This window comes from Sitophilus oryzae, unplaced genomic scaffold (genome assembly GCF_002938485.1).
Source record: "Sitophilus oryzae breed Bouriz unplaced genomic scaffold, Soryzae_2.0 scaffold_813_pilon_pilon, whole genome shotgun sequence".
NCBI classification, from domain to species: Eukaryota; Metazoa; Arthropoda; class Insecta; order Coleoptera; family Curculionidae; genus Sitophilus; species Sitophilus oryzae.
In genome coordinates this window covers 2,628,778-2,649,968 of record NW_022147432.1, presented here as the reverse complement: position 1 = coordinate 2,649,968, position 21,191 = coordinate 2,628,778, and the positions used below count along the sequence as shown (strand labels likewise).

Below are 21,191 nucleotides of genomic sequence, written 5' to 3'. Positions count from 1 at the left end.
CCATAGTCAATGTAGATAGATTTGTGTTAAGAATAATAATTTTAAAAAATATGGTCATCTTTTGATAAGTTTATATTAGTTTATTAATTGCAGTAAACATTATGAGGTGTGAATTATATTGTATGTATAATTTTTGGATATACTCATCGACTATTTTACTCATATGACACAACACTGTGAAAGCTATAGTTAGCCGAAGCGTTTTAAACAAAAGTAAACATGAAAACAAATGAAAACAATCAGCATTTTTCAGAATAAAATCCCAAAAATCAAAAAATTTTAGAATAATTTAACATATAACATGCCAACGATCTTCATTTCATAGCCATGCAGCTGACGCCTTATTTTAGATAATATTGTATTATTTGTAAATATAATTTTTCGAACATTGATACTTGCAAAATATACATATAAATTTGTGAATACAAATAATAATACATCACTATTAGTAGATATTAAATGTTTTGTGTTAAATTAGATCGATTTTCAAACCCCAAAATTTAAATAGTACATTTTACCCATTATCTTATGTACTTATACATTATTTGTACATTGTAAAACATTTGCTGCATTTGTATGGTTCATAGTTTATTTATAAAAGTATTTATTACTATAAATAGGTATATATGTTGTAGTTATTAACTGTATATTATGTATATTTCATTTTAAACTATATCATTTTAAAATACAAACCAAAAATCTGAGGAATAATTATGTTTTCCATGTATTCTACAACATATTTATTAATCCGTTATATCTAACTAGCGTGACGTCATAAATCGCTCCGAGGCTGTTCTATTAATAGAAGGCACTTTGGGATAGCATGATTACAAAGATACAAGGTATGATATTGCGCAGGTTGGTCACTACGTCACAGGTGATAAGCACCATTGGTGGCAACAGAGATGGAAGTGGGAGAATGAGCTTCGACAAGTGCGCATCCAAAATTTTGTCGACGGCAAGATGGCAGACATCTTCCAGGTCTCGCTGTCACTTCCCCTCTTTAATTGACATCTGTTTGTTTTTTTTTTTTCGTTTGTGTTGTTATCTAGTTCAAAATTTATTATTATTATCTCAGTATTAAAACACTAATTCAAAAGGCTTGTTGTATATTGTCATAGTCATTCTAAGGAAGCTAATACGCCGGGAAAAATGATTAGTTTTCATGTGTAAGTTATACAACATAATCGTGTTTTCAGATGATCCAAAACTGTTTATTTTAGTTTTCCTAAAGGCGATTTGTAAAAATCGTGATTGTAATTGGGAATGGTCAAAATAAGTGTATGATGTGGCCATTTAAGGAGGATGTTTTTATTACGTGTGGAGGAAGAAGATACTTGGAATCAATGTTCGTGCTTCTGTAAAACAGTGATTAGTGAAGATTATTTGGAGGAAAAGAAAACATAGATAGAGATATTTAAAGAATAAATAAAAAAAAAAATTTAACATTTTTATTGTAAAGTTTGTTGTAGGTAGTTGTAGTTTTTTGCTAAATATTTCTAACATTAGCTGCAGCAGTGTTCAGAGTGTCAAGAGGAGGAGAATTCAGTTAATTAGATTTATGCACAGTTACAGGCTATGGTTACAGGTATGAAGGTTTTTTCAAACATAGTATCAAGTTCTATAATCAACATTTTTAGTATTCCTACAACTGTAAAAACAAGGAACATTGGACTGAGAAAATGGCAAGATTTATACAGGAAGAAAGGGTATTATGCCAATAAGAAAATTAAATCTGTAGGCAGAAGTTTCTTATTTAAAAAAACTGTTATGGGGCATATATTAATTTGTATCTGTGCCACAAGTCACTGAGAAAAATCATATAATATTCATAATTGTTAACGAGATGATATTTAAAGTGTTAAAAATGAGACTATTAGTCATGAATCTTACAATGTTACTTTGTTTCAATATTACACTTTTCTTGTAAAATCTATGATGAAGTTCAAAAGCATTTGCAATGGCCTTAAATTATGAGCCAGGATTTATAGCAAAGGTATTTGATGCAATGAAACTTAATCTGTACCTTCCAGTATGTATTTTAGTAAGGTGATTGTCAATCCCATGTTTTTAAATATAGATATTAAAATACAGGCCAAAGTTGACAATATTACAGTTGAAAAGAAACTATTTTATCTTAAAAGCTATTTCTTAAAATTTCTGAGATCATATAATCTAATTTTCTTAATAATAAATTAGATATATGTATGTTGTACATACAGAATTTTGTTATGGACAAATAGGGATCGACAAGCTTCTTTTGTGCAAAAAATAAATGATGTTTTTTTCTAATATTACGATAAACCATAATGTGTTTACAAACTTACGGTAACAGTTTTTTATAATAAAATATTTAGGAATAATTTGGGTTTGTTTATCCAATATATTAATGACTTGAATTTTGACAAATTGAATTTGTATCAAATAATTTTTACGAAATATATAAAATTGATGTTCTATTACAAGATTGAGTATTTATTGTCGACAAAAACCAGGAGATAAATACTAATCATAATACCCTTAATAAAATCAATGATGTTTATGTATTATGAAAATATTTGTTACAGGACATGTTATGTAACAGTTTTTGAAGCCACAATTTGAAAGGACGAATAAAAAAATAAAACATATTTTTTCTAGGTTTATATTAAAAATACAGGTAGGTTATCATCAAAAATAATTATAAAAAAAAAAAAAATGTTTTTATGAATATACAACTTGAACAAAAAGTTGTTTGGAACAATTTTACCAAATTTGCAAAAAAGTACAAATTGAAACACGTAATTCAGTACAAGTAAACATGAAATATTGTAAATACTTATTTAACAATATCATTTCAAGTGTTTAACGACGAAAAGGTCATCTGTCCATAGCGTCTTTTGTCAGAATAATCGTATATTTAGTGTATTATATACCAATATTGTATGTAGTTTTGAAACTGATAATTAAATAAATCATATTAATGTTAACTAACCATAATAAATGATGAATTTCACTAAATTTAAATTGCCCCCGTATGGTTTGAAAACAGCTTAAAATTGATGATTGCTATAGATTACCACCAGGGTTCGGAAAACTACATGTTACTTTAAAAACTACATAAACTACATTATATGTAGTTAATGTAGTTTATGTAGAAGGTGTAGTTTATGTAACCTATGTAACTTTCAAATATCAAAGGTTTGAGGTGAGGTTATAAAGTTGAAGCTAACAATACGTAACATGCTGTTATTTCTCTACAAAATGTTGATCTCTATCAATGGATGTTATATGTATAATATTACTATTTATGTGTATAATAATACTGTATGATCGAAAAAACACGGCGTGCAGTTGGCTTGAAATGAACATCTCGATGACATTCTCCATATCATTTTACATATAAGATGACAGCAATCTTCATTTCATAGGCATCGCTGACGCTGTTTTTTTTTTTATTCAATCAAATTGTATACATTATAAATATTCATTTAATGGTTCCTGTTTTGGTTGCTGGTGTTCATATTTTGCTTGTTGCTGTTGTTGCAACTCTTTTTATTGAATTTAAATTAACCTGAGGCAGTAGATAGAGCTTCATCCTCCAACATTTTCCTATGTAAATACTGCAAGTGGACATTATTTCTGATGACAATTTTATCATAAACTTTAACATCTTGTTCTTTAAAACGAAACTGCCATGCCTTATCTGTAGATTTCAAAGCAATATCTAATGCTTTTGACCATCGCTGTAATCTAATTCTTGTTTGAAAATCAATACGTAATATTATCCTGATGATTTTGATTTTTGATAGATTATTAAAATACAGCACTTACAGTTAACTATATTTCTTGAAAGTACCTAGAACCATCCTAGAACTTTATTTATTTCCTACTTTTATTTGTTTAAAAAATGCCAACAATTTGTACATGTCTGTCAAACTTTAAAATCATTAAAATAAATTTTATTCAGGTTGTAACTTTATAGAAGGATTGTAAAAAATATACTTTGTAACATGTATGTCAATAATCTTACGAAAATGTTTACTACACTTTTGATTGACTCTAATTTTTACATATAATACAAATAATACAATACTGAATTATAATTATGTATTTTACAGGCTTTGCCTTTGTTCTTTATTTTCCATCAGCTATTCAATCAACTTCGCACCACACACACTTTAACCATTATTAAATAATAAATAAAGCACAAAATATTGATAAACAATAATTATTTTATATTCTAAAAATAAAAACAAAACTTTTTGGGTAATGTTTGGTTATATTTATTTTATTCTCTTATCTATGATTTACTTTTCATTTTTTTAGATTTATGCGTTTTTAACGCCACTGTGGTCATTTGGCGAACCCTTTTTTCCATTTTTGTGACCACTTTTTTTAAATTATTTTTAATGCAGGAAGATATTTCTCCTTACCTCTACACTCCATAGTTAGAACAGACTCCTTGAATTTTTGAAAATACATCCGGTAATACTTTAAAGGTAAGTGTTTTTTTTTACTCATCATATAGTTTATTGTATGCTGCAGGCGTAGAAGTAATTTTATTGTTATGCTAAGCTATTTTACTGTTATATTACTTCATATTAATTTGCAAAGCAGTTACGAGGTTTTCTATGACCGAATTTTAAAAACGTTACGGAGCTTACGAGGTTTTCAAATATTTTTAATTTTTTGTTTCAGCAATGAATTCAAGAACGACAAAGATTTTGCAACTATGCAACAGTTTGAATGCTATTTCGCCATCTACGTCTACGGATGATTTGAGCACAAAAATTGATTTTAATATTTCACTGGGAAATGACTCGCTTAATACAAGCAAAATAATGGCTCATCTAGGTATCGGCGACAGCGGCGATGTCCTGATTTTACCTCTTGAAGGCGAATTATTTCCTCTTGATGGTGACACAGCATTCTCCGAAAACTTTAATAACATGAGTCCAGAACCCCTACAGCAACAATTATCAATAGTTGCAGCACAAGAAAATAAAAACCAAAAGGAAGCCATCGAGTTCCGGCCGAGGCACCAGGCAAGCTTAGATGATGATGAGGATGATGATGAATCCGTAGATCCCAGTTACAAACCAAATGGAAACGTTTTGAGCAGCGATGAAGACGAAGAAGAAGAGCCATTGGTGGTTAGGATACCAGAAAAGGAAAACCAAAATGATGCCGACGAGTTTAACGGTGATGATCCTGGTTATGAACCGAATGGAAACGAGGACAGCAGCGAAGAAGATGATCAAGAAACTCCGAAGTTAAAGCGGCAACGCAAAAGAAAAGGTAATAAAGAAAACTGGGATTATAATCGCAATAAGGATAAGAGAATGAGAGGGATGGATTATAATGGAAGAGGAAAAACTGAAGATGGAAAAGCTGTATACAATAAACCACGTCCTGCTCGTCAACTGTTACCACCATGCAATTGTAAAATAAGTCTAAAGGGCAAAACCTTAAAATGCAGGGTATTTTCACCAGAAATACGACAAGAAATTTTTACCGAATTTTGGGAAAAACTAAATTGGCAAGAACGCAAGCAGTATGTACGAGGTGTGGTAGATGTGATGCCGCCAGTTAAAAAAAAATCTAATGAAACCTCAAGGCGTCAATCAACTTTAGTTTTAAAATTAAAGAAAGATGGAGTCTCTCAGCGTGTGTGTAAGAAAATGTTCCTGAACACGTTAAGTATTGGTGAATGGTCCTTGCACAGTTGGGCCAACACTTTAAAAGAGGCTACGAATAATATTGCCGAAATAAACCAACAACGATCTAACCCTCGAAGTGAATCAAACAAAATGGTGTGTAAGTTTTTTGATAACTTACCCAAAATGGAGTCGCATTACTGCAGAGCTAGAAGTAATAAATTATATCTAGAGCCCATCTGGCAATCCAAAGTCGACCTTTTTAACGAATATCGAAAGTTTTCTGAGAGGGAAGACTCAGAAATTCGAACTGTTTCAATAAAAACTTTCTCACTGGCATTTGAGAAACTAAATCTTAGTTTATTTATTCCCAAAAAAGATCAATGCGACGTTTGCACAAATTTTAAGGCAAGAAATCTCCCTGAAGACGACTACCTACAACACCAAATAAGAAAGGAAGACGCCAGGAATGAAAAAGAGAAAGACAAGGCAGAAGCTAAACATGTTTATTGTATGGATTTGCAGAAAGTCCTACTGTCACCACATTCAAATGTTTCATCCTTATATTATAAACGGAAATTATGTGTCCACAACTTCACAATTTATACATGAAGAATAATGATGGATTTTGTTATATTTGGCATGAAGGTGAAGGTGATATAACTGCTAACGAGTTTGCAAGCATTATTTGCAATTTTCTTTTGAATCAAGAAATAAATAATGTTGGAGAGGAAGTGATTCTTTACAGTGATAACTGCGGTTACCAAAACAAGAACGTCACCTTATCTAATGCTTTATTAAATTTGGCCTCACAAAAAAACATAAATATTATCCAAAAATTCTTGGAAAAAGGGGCACACCCAAATGGAGGTGGATAGCATGCATGCTTGTATTGAACGCAGGTTAAGGAACCGTGACATAAGTGTCCCAGCCGAATACGCAACTCATATTTTAAAGGCGCGGAAGTCGCCTAGACCTTACAACGTTCAATACCTAAACCATAATTTTTTTTACAACTATCCAAAAATTAATTTCATAACCTCTATTAGACCAGGAAATCGATCAGGAGATCCAGTTGTAAGTGATTTAAAGGCTATTAAATACACGCCTAACAATGAAATATTTTTAAATTAAAGCATACAGATGGATGGACCATTTTAAAAAAGCGCTTTAACAAAAACATTCAGCCGATTCCAAACAATTCGTTGCCAAAGCTTTATTCTCGGCCAAGGGAAATAACCAGAGACAAATTTAATAACCTGCAAGAATTAAAAAGTTCTTTACTTCCGGACTTCCACACTTTTTATGATCAATTAAGATTCAAATAAGTTCATTTCTTCAGTTGTTTTAAAAGTTCTTGTGTTGATAATGTTATACCGCAATTTTCAGTGTTGTTATTTTTTTTATACTTACTTAAAGTGCAATGTTTTAAACAAGTTTCAAACTGTGTTTTACCAAAGATTTATGTTTTACCTATCAAAATTGTTTTTGATAGTTTAGATTATAGTATTTTTTGCCTATACCCTTGTTCCAAAAGTCTTATTATTATAATTAAATAAAACTATTTTCATTCTGAAATTTTTGTTATTTCTTGCACGTTCAAATGAAAAACACTTAATTTATTTTTTTGCTGCAAAAAAATGGAAAAACTCGTAAGTTATTGTAAATAATTATAAAAATCGAGTTATGGAATTCCCTATCTAGATTTTGTTTTCAAGTGTAAATATAACATTTGAAAACCTAATTTGAACAATATATCCAAATAAAATATTGTTTAATCTAGTTTTTTGTTTCTCCTGTAAAAACATCTGTTAGGCACATACGAGGTTTTCAAAGTAAGGTATCGATATATTTAAGCATTAATTATAGTTTCAAATATAATAATTTATTAAGCATTAATTGGTAATGGTGTGGATCCGGTGGCTGACCTTGAAACGAGTTTTTGCTGCATATAGTCACAGACACTACGCATGCGCACATCTTCGATGTTGCCAGATTGCAAGTTATTTTGGAATTATTTTCAGTAGAAAACAAATATGTGCTTTTCAGTGTTTTTTTGTCAATATATAGCGTATGATCGAAAAAACGGCGTCCAGTTGACTGGGAAATGACGATTGAGGACATTTCCCATAAAAAATGACATCGATCTTCATTTCAAGTCATCGCTGACGCTATTTTTTTCAATCATAGTACGCGGTATATTATTTATATTATTATTTTAATATTTTGCACAACACATGAACGCTTATATTATGTATTTTCATAGTCAATAAAATTAAATAGAAATAAAACTCTAGATTCCTATAATTAATCTAATTGCTCTAGATTATTATGCTACGTTTAAAAAGTGCTTTTTTTAAAAATTCGGGAAATTAAAAGGGATATGTCCAAGTTTTTTCTTTTTTTTTTAATTTTTAAATGCTGTAGCACCATGTCATGTTCATAATAGTTTTTTTTACATTCCATCAAAACTACGGAGGCCTTAAAAAACCTTTCAGCCTCCGTAATTAAAATTGTAGAATCGGCTTCAGCAACATTAACAGTTACCTTGTTTAATTCTGCTTATACATATATTGCATTAATTTTTCTGCTACCTTAAGATCTCTCTATTCTTACACCTAATTTATGTGATTTTCTTAGCATAATATGATTTATAAACCATATTTTTCCTAATGGAAGGACGGAATAGGATATGCAAAATTAAGATATTTTAACATTTATTTTCCAGAAAAAGCATAATATAGTACCGTATGATCGAGAAAAAAACAGCGTCCAGTTGGCTTGAAAATGACGATCGATGACATTTCCCATATAATTTTACATATAAAATGACAGCGATCTTCATTTCATAGCCATCGTTGACGCCGTTTTTATTCGATCATACGGTATTAAGATTAAGACATAACAAATATTATAAGAAAGATCTTAATATAAATCACAAACTAAGTCTTAATTTGGTCTTGTATAAACACAGGTATAAAACTAATAAGATCAAAACTCAACCTTCACCATATTGTCAAGATTTGGCATTATAGGAAACAAGAAATTACAGTAAATTAAGAAAAGAATATCAAAGTACACGATAATAAATACTGTAATGTATGGTACGACACAAACCATCTCCCTTCTAAAGAGAAAAAGATAAAACATAAAGCTTATTTTAGTCTTATCAACACATATATGTCTAAAACTGCTATTAATCCACTAACTTGATATTTCTAAGAAATTATGATACAAACATTATAATCAAAGTATATTATATTAATAACATTATAGGTAAAATATTACCTCTATCTCCCATTGACGTGTATTGTTCTATAAGACTCGTCATGGTAGTATTTCAAAACATCAATACATATAATCAAAACTATTGTTGCCTGTAAATAACTAGAAATTAAATAACTTGAAAGAAATAAAATAATTCTAATAAGTTTAAAACCATTAAGAAAAAATCCGTAAATGATAATTTTTAATTCTAATGTAAATATATAAATAAATATTATTATTACAATTTTATATATTCATAATACTTTAATTTCACAATCTTCATTATCCTTCTTACCTTAAATTTGGATATCAAGTTAAATCTGAAATTATAAAATTAATTATAGAATTTGTATTATTATTGATTAACACTTTAAAAAAAAATTTCAACTACAAATAATTCGAAAATAAACTGCAATTTGGCAACATCGACGATGTGCGCTTGCGTAGTATCGATGATCAAATGCAGCAAATATGGGCTTCAAGGTCAGCCACCGGATCCACACCATTACCGTTTCAAATATTAATTATAGTATAGGATATTGAAAATACTACTTGGAATTAATAAAAATAGTTTGCTTTGGATGTGGTACAAGACATATTAAAAGCATTTTACATATTTTTACTGCTATAATGAAAAAAATGTACATTTTATGACTACATAGCACAAGTTGTGTATCAACTTTTACCCGTAAAATGTAATTCCAGTCATTTTTTTCTCGCTTCAGCCTTTGCAGCCGTACGCTGAACATCTCACCATGCTAAACAACACAGTTTATAAATTTAAAACAAAACAGTACTCACAAAAAACATAAAAATTCGCTTGGTGTCACCTCGAAAGCTTGTCACCAAAGTATGGCCGCCGATCAAATTTTGGCCTCAAAAATTTTTCGCTGGAGAATCTGCGTGTTAGCTGTCCCCTCTCTTTCCTTGTCTAAGCAAAAATAACTGTCACTGTCTAAAATCTTTAGCGCCAACTCGGTCAGTAGATGACGTAAAAAAACTGACAGTGCAGGAAGATAGGAATCGAACTATCCTGCCTAAAAACGGCGTATCGGCTTAACGGCGTAATGACCTTGAATGGATTTCCAGTAATTTTATTGGCTGAAATTTTTGACAGATGAATTTTCAGCGAATAGAATTACTGGAAATTGATTCAAGGTCGTTACGCCGTTACGCCGATACGCCGTTTTTAGGATAGTGTGGATGCACCCTCACGAGACATTAAATTTTTGTGTCAATTCTGTTGTCAATAGATATATTCATGGAACAACAGAGTTTCCAGACTGTCATCTTTTAATCCACATATCTCTGCATAAAACATTCCATTCTCCTTTTCCATTTTAATATGTTTGACTGCCAAATCGTAAGGTTTGGATGTGTAAAGGCCTAAACAAAAAGTGCTGACTGAATGCTGTAAAGAAAAATAGCCGCATTTTAGTAGAAGAAGAATATGTCAACTTATTCTTCTGTAGTCAGTTTTTGACATTAATCTCCTTCTATCTTCATAATGTATATAAGAACGTCATAACGTCAATTCATGAAAAGCTACGTCATTTAAGAAATCGTAATAACTTTTTAAGAAATACTAAATAAAAAAATGCATTGGTATACAGGAAAAATTGCAGAAGCAGTCGCTACCTCAAAATCTAAGGGTGCAATATTTGTAGTTTATATTGAAGGTAAGTTGGGAATAAATTGATTAAAAGCAAAACTTTAGTACTCTGTATAAAGTGTTTAAGATCTAATGATTAATTAAATACCTACTATCCTTCTACTATGAATAATTATTAATCGTAGGAAAGGATGGGAAATCACAGAATTTTACCAATTTAATTGAAAATACGGATGTGGGTCTTATATTAAGTAGTGATAGTTTTGTTGCTATTAAAGTAGAAGCCGAATCAGTGCCTCATCAACAATTTCTTGAGATATGTATCCTTTTTTATATTAGTCTTCTATAATAATTATTATTTTCTATAATTAATTCCTTATTACTACGTTAGATAAACAAACAGCTGTGCCCTCAATATACTTTATAGGCAATGGTGGAATTCCATTAGATATAATAACTGAAGTTTCAGATTCTGCTAGTTTAATAAAACAGCTGGATAATGTTTTATTTAAAGCAGGTATGAGTCCCAGTCAAAGCTCAGGTAAATATATTTTATTTTTTTTAGATTAAGCGCTATAAGGATAATATTAAATATTTTAGCATCAGAAACTTTAATAAATGCAGAACAATCATCATCAAAACCACCTAATGTTGTGTGTGAAAATGGTGTGTGTACAATCAAGAGGGACACTCAAGTTAATTTACCATCAACCAGTACAACAGGAGGTGATTCAGCTACACTTACATCTGATGAGAAATTAGAGAGAGCAAAAAAACTTTTAGATGCTAAAAAGCTAGAAAAAGAAAGGGAGGAAAAAGAGGTGAGTTTTGTATTTTTTCAAAATTTACATTATTATTATACTGTCTTGTTAAAAATCTAGATTGAAAAACTGAAAGAGATTGAAAGGAGAAAATTAGGCCAAGAGATGCAGAAAATGAAGAAATGGCAAGAAGATTTAGAGTTAAAACAACTGAAAGAAGAAAGAGAAAAAGAAAAAAGACTAGAAAGAGAAGCTCGAGAAAGAGTTTTAGCCCAGATTGCACAAGACAAGGCTGATAGAGCCGCAAGATTTCAACCTGCTGCAGCCTCTACACCAACCAACAAAGAAGCTGAAGTAATACATGATATTTTTAAAATTCTTATATGATTCATTAATGTTTAATTTAGCCCACACCTGGACCTTCAGGAAGTAAGTCAGACTCAAAAACTGCAATACTGCAATTCAAGTTACCCGATGGTTCAACAAAAACTCAAGATTTTCCTAGTTCAGACAAACTACAGTCAGTTTTGAATTACCTCAAAGCAGAACTTAAGTTGCCTTTGAATAAATTCACTCTTTCAACCACATTTCCAAGGTATAAGTTCTAAGTTCTAAATAAGAAATTCTGATAGCCAATAATATATTGTTTTAGGAGGCAATTTACTGAGAATGATCATGTGAAGAGCTTGGCTGAGCTACAATTGACCCCGAATGCTGTAATTCTTGTTTTACCATTGAACTATGGATCAGTATCTACAAACAGTGGGCCTGGGGGATTTACAGGATTTATTTGGACATTACTGACGCCTTTGTTAGGAATTTTTAATTTTATAAAAGTTTTTTTGGGTTTTGGTGATGCAGGACATGTGAGTGGTGATGGTAGTGCATCATCTGCCAGTGGAGGATACTCTGGAGGAAGGTAAGAGGCATTATGAAATATTTTATCACTTATTCTAACTCATTTGAACTTTAAAATTTGTGACCAGTGTTAATTTCTCTTAGAATAAATGAAATGAGTTAAAATAGGTTTAAGAGTTGTTTTTATACATGGTGTACAAGAAAAGTGAGTTTAGATCTAGAAGTACTCAGTGTATAATCAGGTAAGTTGTGATGAGAATGTTATACTTATAGTTAAAGCTTGAAATGGTACCTTTGTTTCTAAATTCACTTTGAGTACACCCTGTAGTTATATCAGAAATACAAATTCTGTACCATTTGAAGCTTAGTTTATTAATTTTATTAAAGATTACAAAGTATGAATTTATTTATTTGGTTTTAGATTAAATTCTGTGATTCATATTAGTAGCAAGTATGATTTGGAAAATAAACTTAAAGCTGCTGGATCTAAATTGGTGGTTATAGACTTTTTTGCCACATGGTGTGGTCCATGTAAAATGATTGCGCCAGAAATTGACAGGATGGCTAAGGACTTTCCTTCTGTGGTATTTCTCAAGGTGGATGTTGATCAAAATGGTGATATATCAAGAGGATATAACATATCAGCAATGCCTACTTTTGTATTCCTTAAAAACAGAAGAGAAGTCAGCAGATTCCAAGGTGCTGATTCATACCAGCTGAGATCCACTGTTCAACGTTATAAGTAGTTATACTGCAAATGTGGTTCTATTCTATTCTATAATAGTTTTTTGGCGTACAAGTATCAGTTATATAACTCAATCTTTATTATCCCTTTCGGGACGGCCGCTGTGTGTGCACAACATCAACTCAAAGTATTATTTAAATCAATGTCTTTAATTCCAGACTTATTTTAAAATTTTACTTGTCACTTGTTGTGTTGTCTGTACTTGCCTTCAGACTGGTGCTATTATATTGACGTCTATGACGGAAATGACCGACAGCCGTTTGCACGGAATTGCGTTGAAGCGAATTACGTGCTATTCAAATTGATAGACATTTTGGCTCATATGCTTTACCTTAATAATTGATAACTCAAATGGATTTTTAATAGAAAAGAAGTCATAACATAAGTTTTAATGCATAAAAAACATCTTTAGGCATATTTATGTCGTCTATACATACAGGTTGTTAATTTGTTTATTACTCGCGGGAAGAGCTTTATGGTTGAAATATGGCAACCTCGGCCCGCTCGTCGAGAGACGACCCGACGGGATGAGTCGGCAGCTTAACTTAGTACTCATTTGGAATGTAGGCAGTGTTGCCATTCTGTTCGCCAATAAGTAACCGTCCAGTTAACAATCTGTATACAGGACACGCGTGCCCACTTGGCACTGCAAAATCTCCCCACCTTGCATCAAGTTTATCTGGAGAAGCCCCCGTCCCGAAAGCGTTTATAGTTTAATGAATTATTAAAATGTAGAAATATATTTATCTTATATTTGTGCGAAGATGTAATTTTTTTTAAATCTTCATAAAAACAGTTTCATTTGTTTATTTTACTTAACATTATATTGTTATTTAATAAATATTTTTAGACAATATATTGTTTTATTTTTCTACGATATTTAACCTTAGAATAGAATCTTAGTTTTCATCGATATTGCAGCTATGTAACCTGTATATTCTCTACTAACTATACGGAAGCAATAGTAAAGGGTAAATTTGGACACCTGAAGTCGGGACGTTGTGATGTTTAAAAAATATGTTGTACCTATTTTTAATTTAGATACATAATAATAACAGGTTTTTATACAGAAAAACAAAATACTTTATAATTTAGTTAACATAAGTTATTACAATTTTTTTTTTCTAAACAACAAATGTATAGTTAGAAAATTCAAATCTTAATTTTTCATATTAATGAATTTTCAAAACCTCCACTAAAAATAAAATATGCGATTGAATATTTTTTTAATTGAAGTTTTTTTCTAGAATACTCCTAAAAAAAGCCAAGCGCGTCCTCAATATTTTGCCGCTGAACGCCATGTGAACGCCTTTTCGGCGAAATAATTCGATATATTATCTTACTATATACTGTAACTAAGTTATTAAGCCCCCCTTATGTTATATTTTTTATACATTTATTACGTTTTAAATAAATTTATAAACTGATAAACCGGAATTGAAGTCAGCCATATTAATTCCCCTTGCGCTCCACCTAAGTTTTTTGATATGCTCGTTAAACTTTTTATTCAAAGGATTTAACCCCTATATGTAGATAACCGAGATCGCGTATAGCTTTTTGTATCCAGAAATAGAATATACAGGGTATACTACAATAGTGCGTCGGGCATCTGTAGATCCTATAAAAAAAAGGACTTAGAAAAATGTTGTTTTAGTGTATAAGCTTGGTGCATTCTCCGCCAGAGAATATCGTAAATAACGAATACATACAAATATACGGGTTTAAATGGCGAGTAAACGAAAAAATTAATATATAATTATTCTAAAAGTGTTAGAAAGTATAATTTGTAGAAATTCTAAAGAAAAAAATTAGATGAGTTCAACTACGGTAGCGAGCTTAGTTTTATCACCGGTTTTGCTAGTGGGACATAATTGGAGCTATTTCGGCTATAACGAAATTTTTTAAAGCTACATAATTATAATTTTAGAAGTGTTCATAAAACATTTAATCACTAGTTTATTAAAAAGGTTATATCATTAATATTGCACAAATTATATTTCATCCTCTCATAGTATATGCACAGTTTAAAGAACATAAAATATTTATATATTTTATATTCTTTCTTCTTCTTCGTCGTCTCTTCATGTCTGAAGAATCGTGACATTATGGCTATGTGCAGTTGGTGATTTTGATCTTCCATCGTTGGCGATCTTCCGCCTCTCGGAGATTTGATTGAAATGGCTGACCTGTAATATTTGCTATTTGGTCAAGCCATCTCGATGGTGATCGTCCTCTGGGTCTTCGACCTTCTACTTTGCCTTGTACTATGATTTTTTCAAGGTTGTCTTCACCTCTGCGAGTGATATGACCGAAGTATTGCAGGATGCGTCTACGGCAGATGGTGGATAATCGATCTGTGATGCCGAGTTCATTAAGAATTGACTGGTTCGTTCTTCGAGCTGTCCATGGGATACGGAGCATTCTCCTCCAGCACCACATCTCAAATGCATCTATACGGTCTATCAGCGCTCTTGGCGGTCCATGACTCAGACCCGTATGGGAATATGGAGAACACCAAAGATCGAACAAGGGTTTTTTTGGTGTTTTTAGTAATGCTCCTATCTGTCCATATTTTTCTTAGACTCATCATAGCCGTCCGTGCCATAGCTATGCGCCTTCTTATCTCTCCTTCGCAGCCCCCATTATTTGTTATTAAAGACCCTAAGTATATAAATTGATCTACTCTTTCTATATTAGGGAGGAGGTTGTGTAATCGAACTGCACCACTTCTATCAATCAGCATAAGTTTGGTTTTATCAATGTTTATTTCTAGACCAAGGTTATTGCTTTCGATGGTAACTCTTTCCAGCAACCGGGCCATTTCTTCCTCACTTTTCGCTATCAGGGTGGTATCGTCCGCGTACCTGAGGTTGTTTAGGATTTTACCGTTGACTAGGATTCCTCCTTCCTCGCCCTCCAAAGCACGTCTCATGATGTATTCACCATAGGCATTAAACAAACTGGGTGACAGTATACAGCCCTGGCGTACCCCTTTTCTAGGTTTGAAAGGTTCCGACGTTTTGTTATCTAGGTTGACAATTGCCGTATTATTGTCATATAAATTGTTAATAAGAGCCACTAGATGATTCGGAACTCCCATTTCGCTCAGAACCTTCCATAGGCTTTTCCACCTCACACAATCGAAAGCCTTCTTGTAGTCTATAAAACACAAGAACATAGGCGAATTAAATTCTCGGGATTTCTCTATGAGTTGACGTATGTTAAATATTTGATCTCTTGTGCCTCTTCCTTTCACGAATCCGGCTTGTTCAGGAGGTATTTCAGGCGTCAAGTACCTCTGAAGTCTTCGGTCAATTATCCTAAGTAAGATCTTGCTTGCATGTGACGTTAGGGATATTTTTCGATAATTCTGACATTTTTGTGTAGATCCTTTTTTGTGAATTGGGATGAAAGCAGAATTAGTCCAATCTTTAGGCCATTGTCGAGACTGTCATACTTTATTGCAGATGTTATGTACTATTTTCACACCTTCCTCCCCTATCAACTTTAATTTCAGCTGAGACACCGTCTGTTCCTGGGGTTTTGTTTAATTTGAGGTGAGTTATGGCCTCTTCCACTTCGCTCTTCAATATATTTGGCTCCAGTTCGTTTATTATGTGAGGTACTTGAACTTCGTTTACTACGTATACTTCTTCCTTGTATAGTTCTTCGCAATATTGTTTCCATCGTTGCAATATGTCCTCGTTGTTCCACAGTACTTCTCCATTTTCGTCCTCGATAGCAGTTGTTCTAGGTTTGAATTTCCGAGTGAGTTCCCTTACTTTCTTGTATAAATCTCGTGTTTGGTTTGAATTTTGGTGTTCTTCAATTTCACTGCAGATTTTCTTTACGTAATTATTTTTATCTTGTCTGCATTGTTCCTGGATCTTCTTGCACAATCTTCTGTAGGTTTCTTTAGAATTTTGTGTTGTTAACCCTTTCCTTTTTATTTCTTTTCATTCCTCGATTGTGTCGAGAGTTCTTTGTGTTATCCAGTGTTTATTGGGTCGTTTTGTGTTATGACTTCTGGATATAACTGAATCTGCTGTTTCTTTCATGAGACTTTTAACGTTTTCCCATTCTAGGTCTGGGTCTTGTATATTCATGATGTTATTAACATTGTTAGCTAATTTTTGCTGTATTTCCCGTTGGAACACCTCTTTAGTAGCGTCCGTAATTGCAGCTTTTGTTTGTGGTTTACGGATATTCTTTAGACGTAATCTAAATTGCATTACTAGCAGTTGGTGATCCGACCCGCATTCAGCACCAGGGTATGTTTTGCAGTTTAGTATGGACGACTTCCAGCGAGATCTAACCATGTAACTGTGGTATATGTCTATTTAATTTATTGATTATGTAACGAGCACTTTGTTTACTCACTTGTTTCGTCGAATTGCTTAAATCCATTTTTTCTATCGATCAAATCGGTGTAAGAAATTATGAAGCTATAAAATGTTGTTTCGGGAGAGTCGAATATCCGGGAAAGTTGAGTTACTGAATTTTAGTGCACCCAACAACGCCCTAATTACGCTCTCCTTTACGCGTTAACATTTTTTTGGGCAATTTTATTAACATTTGAAATTGTCACAACACAACAAGAGGCCTAGTTCGAATTATTTTTCACTATTTTTTTACTATCCGAAACAGCGTTACATCACACAAACCTTGTACCTCAGTGTTTTATAGTCTCAATAACTGTACTAGCAAAAAACTAAAATACTTAAATATTATGACAAAACCCCGATTTCAATATTATTTTAATGCGATCGACATGACGGCGGCGGCGGCGTGAACTATATATTGATAATTTCTGATTCCTGCCGTAGAGTGCGCTGCTGTCGGAATTTGTTGAAATGAACTGAAATGCACCAAGTCTATAGCTAAAGTATGTAAGACGGCCTATTTCAGGAAAATATGTAAACTGCTACAAAGTGGTTCAAAAAAGTATGAGTCTCGGTATGAGTAACGCAACAGCAATGTATTATTGCATATTCGACTTCCTTTCCGATTACTTCACACGATCCTAAGATATTCTTAAACTTGTTTTGATAATTTGACACGTTTAAATAAATAAATGAAAAAATACGTTTTTAAAAAACATTTTTAAATATAAGGTGTTTCCTGAAATCAAAACTATGTACTTACTATAGTTAGAGCGCTCGCACGCCGGCGAAATTGGTGCCGTATACGGCGCTGGCGCCGGCTTTGCACACGTTCCGACAGTTGTATTTTCCAAATATTATCCTATATTATCTTATAGGCAATAGATATCTTATAGATAATAATATCCTATATTATCTTATAGTATTTAATTCTATTGTATTTGCCAATCCACGACTATTTTGCCGGATCGGAGTATATGTGAAGGAGTTAATTTATTTACATTGCAATCGATATTGCACCGATTTTCAACCGGAGCCGGAGTCGGCGCCGGCATTGCACCCGTTCCGACAGTTGTATTTAATTCTATTTTATTTGCCGGCCCCCGACTATTTTACCGGATCGGAGTATATGTGAAGGAGCTAATTTATTTATATTGCAATCAATGTCAGCTCCGGCACCAGCACCGATTTTGCCGGCGTTTGTGAAAGCGCTCTTAGTCTGTACTTCAGGAGGTTTTTAAGTCTATCGTTGTTAAGTCTGTGCTCTTAGTGCCGTAACCATAGAGCAAACCTGTAACCATGGTAATGTCGGAGATTAAGAAATTATATAGAAAATTTGCGGTGAACAGGTATCACTCCATAAACAAGTTCTAAAAAGTTTTCTAAAATATACAGGAAAATGTAAAAGAAAATTCACGATTTTCAACAACTTTTTTGCGAAAAAAAACTCACAGACATGTTCCTGGGATCGAAATAACAACCTCTAAAAAATATTTGCACTTATTTAAGACTCTCCCTGTATATTTTTTTTTTAAAGGCCGAAAAATATATATAGTTATGAAAAATATATATATTTATTTATGAAAAATATATATATTTATTGATATCTCTATCTAAATTATCAAAACAAATTTAATAATATCTTTAGGATTGTGTAAAATAATCAGACAGTAATAATCCATCTAGCATTTATAATGGCAGATATGTAACTGCTACTATCAAAGGCCACTACAAAGTGGGCGGTGACCATCGGTGGCTACGTCGTATTCGTGGCTGCTAAGTAACTGCGACCAAAATGGGGAAAGATTTTGAGTAGCCGGGTATTGTCTTGGGTAGTTTTTGCCACTAAAAGAGTTACTATTTTTTATACCTATATTATATTTATATTTATACCTATATTATCTATAATTGTTTCTATAAAGTCGCCTTTGGGTAGCTACAATTATTGTAACTACCCAAAGGCGACTTTATAGAAACAATAACTTTTTTGGAACTACATGGTCAACCATTCTTTGGAACAATGAAGTGATAATTTTAATTATACGAAAACAACAATATTATTATATAATACAAATCTCATGTCTTTTAGTTTCCCATCAGAGAAATAAGAAAACATCATATTGTTCACCCATAAATCTCCATGATTCAAGACATTAAAACCTCCAAGTTTTCATTTTTTTTGCGTTGAAACCTCTTTCCAAAGCCTGTTCTCCCAAGGCTTGCAGTTTGTAGCCATATTTTTCAAAACCTAAAAGTTTATATAAAGAATTAAAGAAAAAAAAAATCTTATGTACTTATACCAGGCCATCTAGAACAAGCATCTATTAAACCTTTGTACCCAGCCGCAACCCATTTCCTAGTCAAATCATTATTTCCATACAAGCCTTCAGAATACATTTTAAGTAAAGACGGGTCCAAAAAAAAATGTATAAAATATTTTTACAGAAAAATTATTATTGTAGCTACCCAAAGGCGACTTTATAGAAACAATAACTTTTTTGGAACTACATGGTCAACGATTCTTTAGAACAATGAAGTGATTTTTTCCAATAAAGTTCCCTGTGCCACCAAATTGACACTTAATTGGAACTTGAAGCGTTATGCTACACCGATCGCGGCGGTGCGGTGGCGACTATACATTCGATTGGTGGCCACTATAACGTTCCGCCTTGTCCTTTGAAGTTCCCATTTGGCGACGCGACGCGCGACGACGTGAATATGCCAATTCAATACAGAATAAGACATTCAATTTTTATTAATCTTTTTATTCGCCTTAGGCATTTTACAAAATTTTAATAAAGCTTAAAAGCAAGTAAAAGAAAACAATAAAACAGAGCAGCACACGATGCAATCTGAGGCAATTACATTTATTAGGGTAGTGACCTAGGAAGGTTGCAGTAACAATTGGAAGTAACTAGGTGTCGTGGCCGCGACTACCCCGTAACTTAAATTGATACTATAAAGTAACAAAAATTAATGGAGGCATTATGATAGCACTTGTTAGTAACCCCTACTTTGAAAAGTTACGTTACTATAAAGTTTTTGGTCTTTTATAGTGTCATATGCGAATATTAGGGTAGTTCCAGCCACTTCTTTAAATGACATGTTTGCGACTTGCAATCGGGTGTTTATTTTCCACTTTTATCGTAGGTTGCAGAGTAACTAACCGGTCATTCTCGAAATATACTTCAAAGTGACTATTCCTTATAGTCCTTATAGAGTAACATTTTAAGCGGCAGAGTGGGCCTAGGAACTATACTTTAGGGGCAGTCACATTTTAAAAAGGACTGGGAACTATATTTGCTACTTGGGCATATAGAATGTGTTCCATTTAAAAAGATCATCCCAATCCACTAACACTTTTTTGTGCCACTCTGTGTTTAAATTAAAATATTTACCTGAAATACATCCTAGTATACACTTTAGGTTGCTACTTAGGTTGAACAAAATTCCTAAGTTTTTTTATTATAGGAATCACAGATGCCCGATGCACTGTTGCAAGACCCTGTATAGGAGATATATCTCTATACCTTATATTTTAACTATTTTATTTTTTGAACTACTAAACCTTAGATCCTTGTCTTAGGTCTTTGTATGTAGATTTTTGTATGATCATAGAACATTGATTTACATGGCTCAATTTTTTTTTCTTAGCAAACTAGACTCTAAACCTCGTCCACAAAAACCTCCTGAAGATTCAACAAAATCCAGAAAACAAGGAAAAATTCACAGACTAGGTGATCTTAGGAAAGATGATGATGATAACAATACTTGGAATGGTAATTCTACACAACAAATGTGAGTGGATCAACCTCCAAAGAGATTTCATTCCAACTTTAGTAATTTCCTTACTTTTCTCTTACATGAATGATTGTAATTTTCTGTTTATTTTAGAACAATAATATAAATATTGTTTAAAATTATTTA

The 21,191-nt window shown here is 32.3% G+C and overlaps 2 protein-coding genes across 3 annotated transcripts; both read left to right on the top strand.

Annotated features, from left to right (window-relative positions):
• Positions 1–4,417: 4,417 nt before the first annotated feature.
• Positions 4,418–6,251, top strand: LOC115889424. The gene is made up of 2 exons (XM_030909412.1): positions 4,418–4,481; positions 4,681–6,251. The coding sequence occupies exon 2, from the start codon at positions 4,683–4,685 to the stop codon at positions 6,249–6,251; it is 1,569 nt and encodes a 522-aa protein (XP_030765272.1). The 5' UTR covers positions 4,418–4,481; positions 4,681–4,682.
• A 4,131-nt stretch (positions 6,252–10,382) lies between these two features.
• Positions 10,383–21,187, top strand: LOC115889271 (UBX domain-containing protein 4). Of its 2 annotated transcripts, none has more exons than XM_030909215.1 (8): positions 10,383–10,585; positions 10,704–10,838; positions 10,910–11,059; positions 11,119–11,339; positions 11,400–11,633; positions 11,687–11,874; positions 11,932–12,198; positions 20,919–21,187. In XM_030909215.1, exons 1-8 carry the CDS (start codon positions 10,504–10,506, stop codon positions 21,064–21,066), a joined length of 1,425 nt encoding a protein of 474 aa, XP_030765075.1. In that variant the 5' UTR covers positions 10,383–10,503; the 3' UTR covers positions 21,067–21,187. The 2 variants fall into 2 exon arrangements, with proteins under 2 accessions (XP_030765075.1, XP_030765074.1); XM_030909214.1 differs by lacking the exon at positions 20,919–21,187 and adding an exon at positions 12,559–12,943.
• Positions 21,188–21,191: the final 4 nt, after the last annotated feature.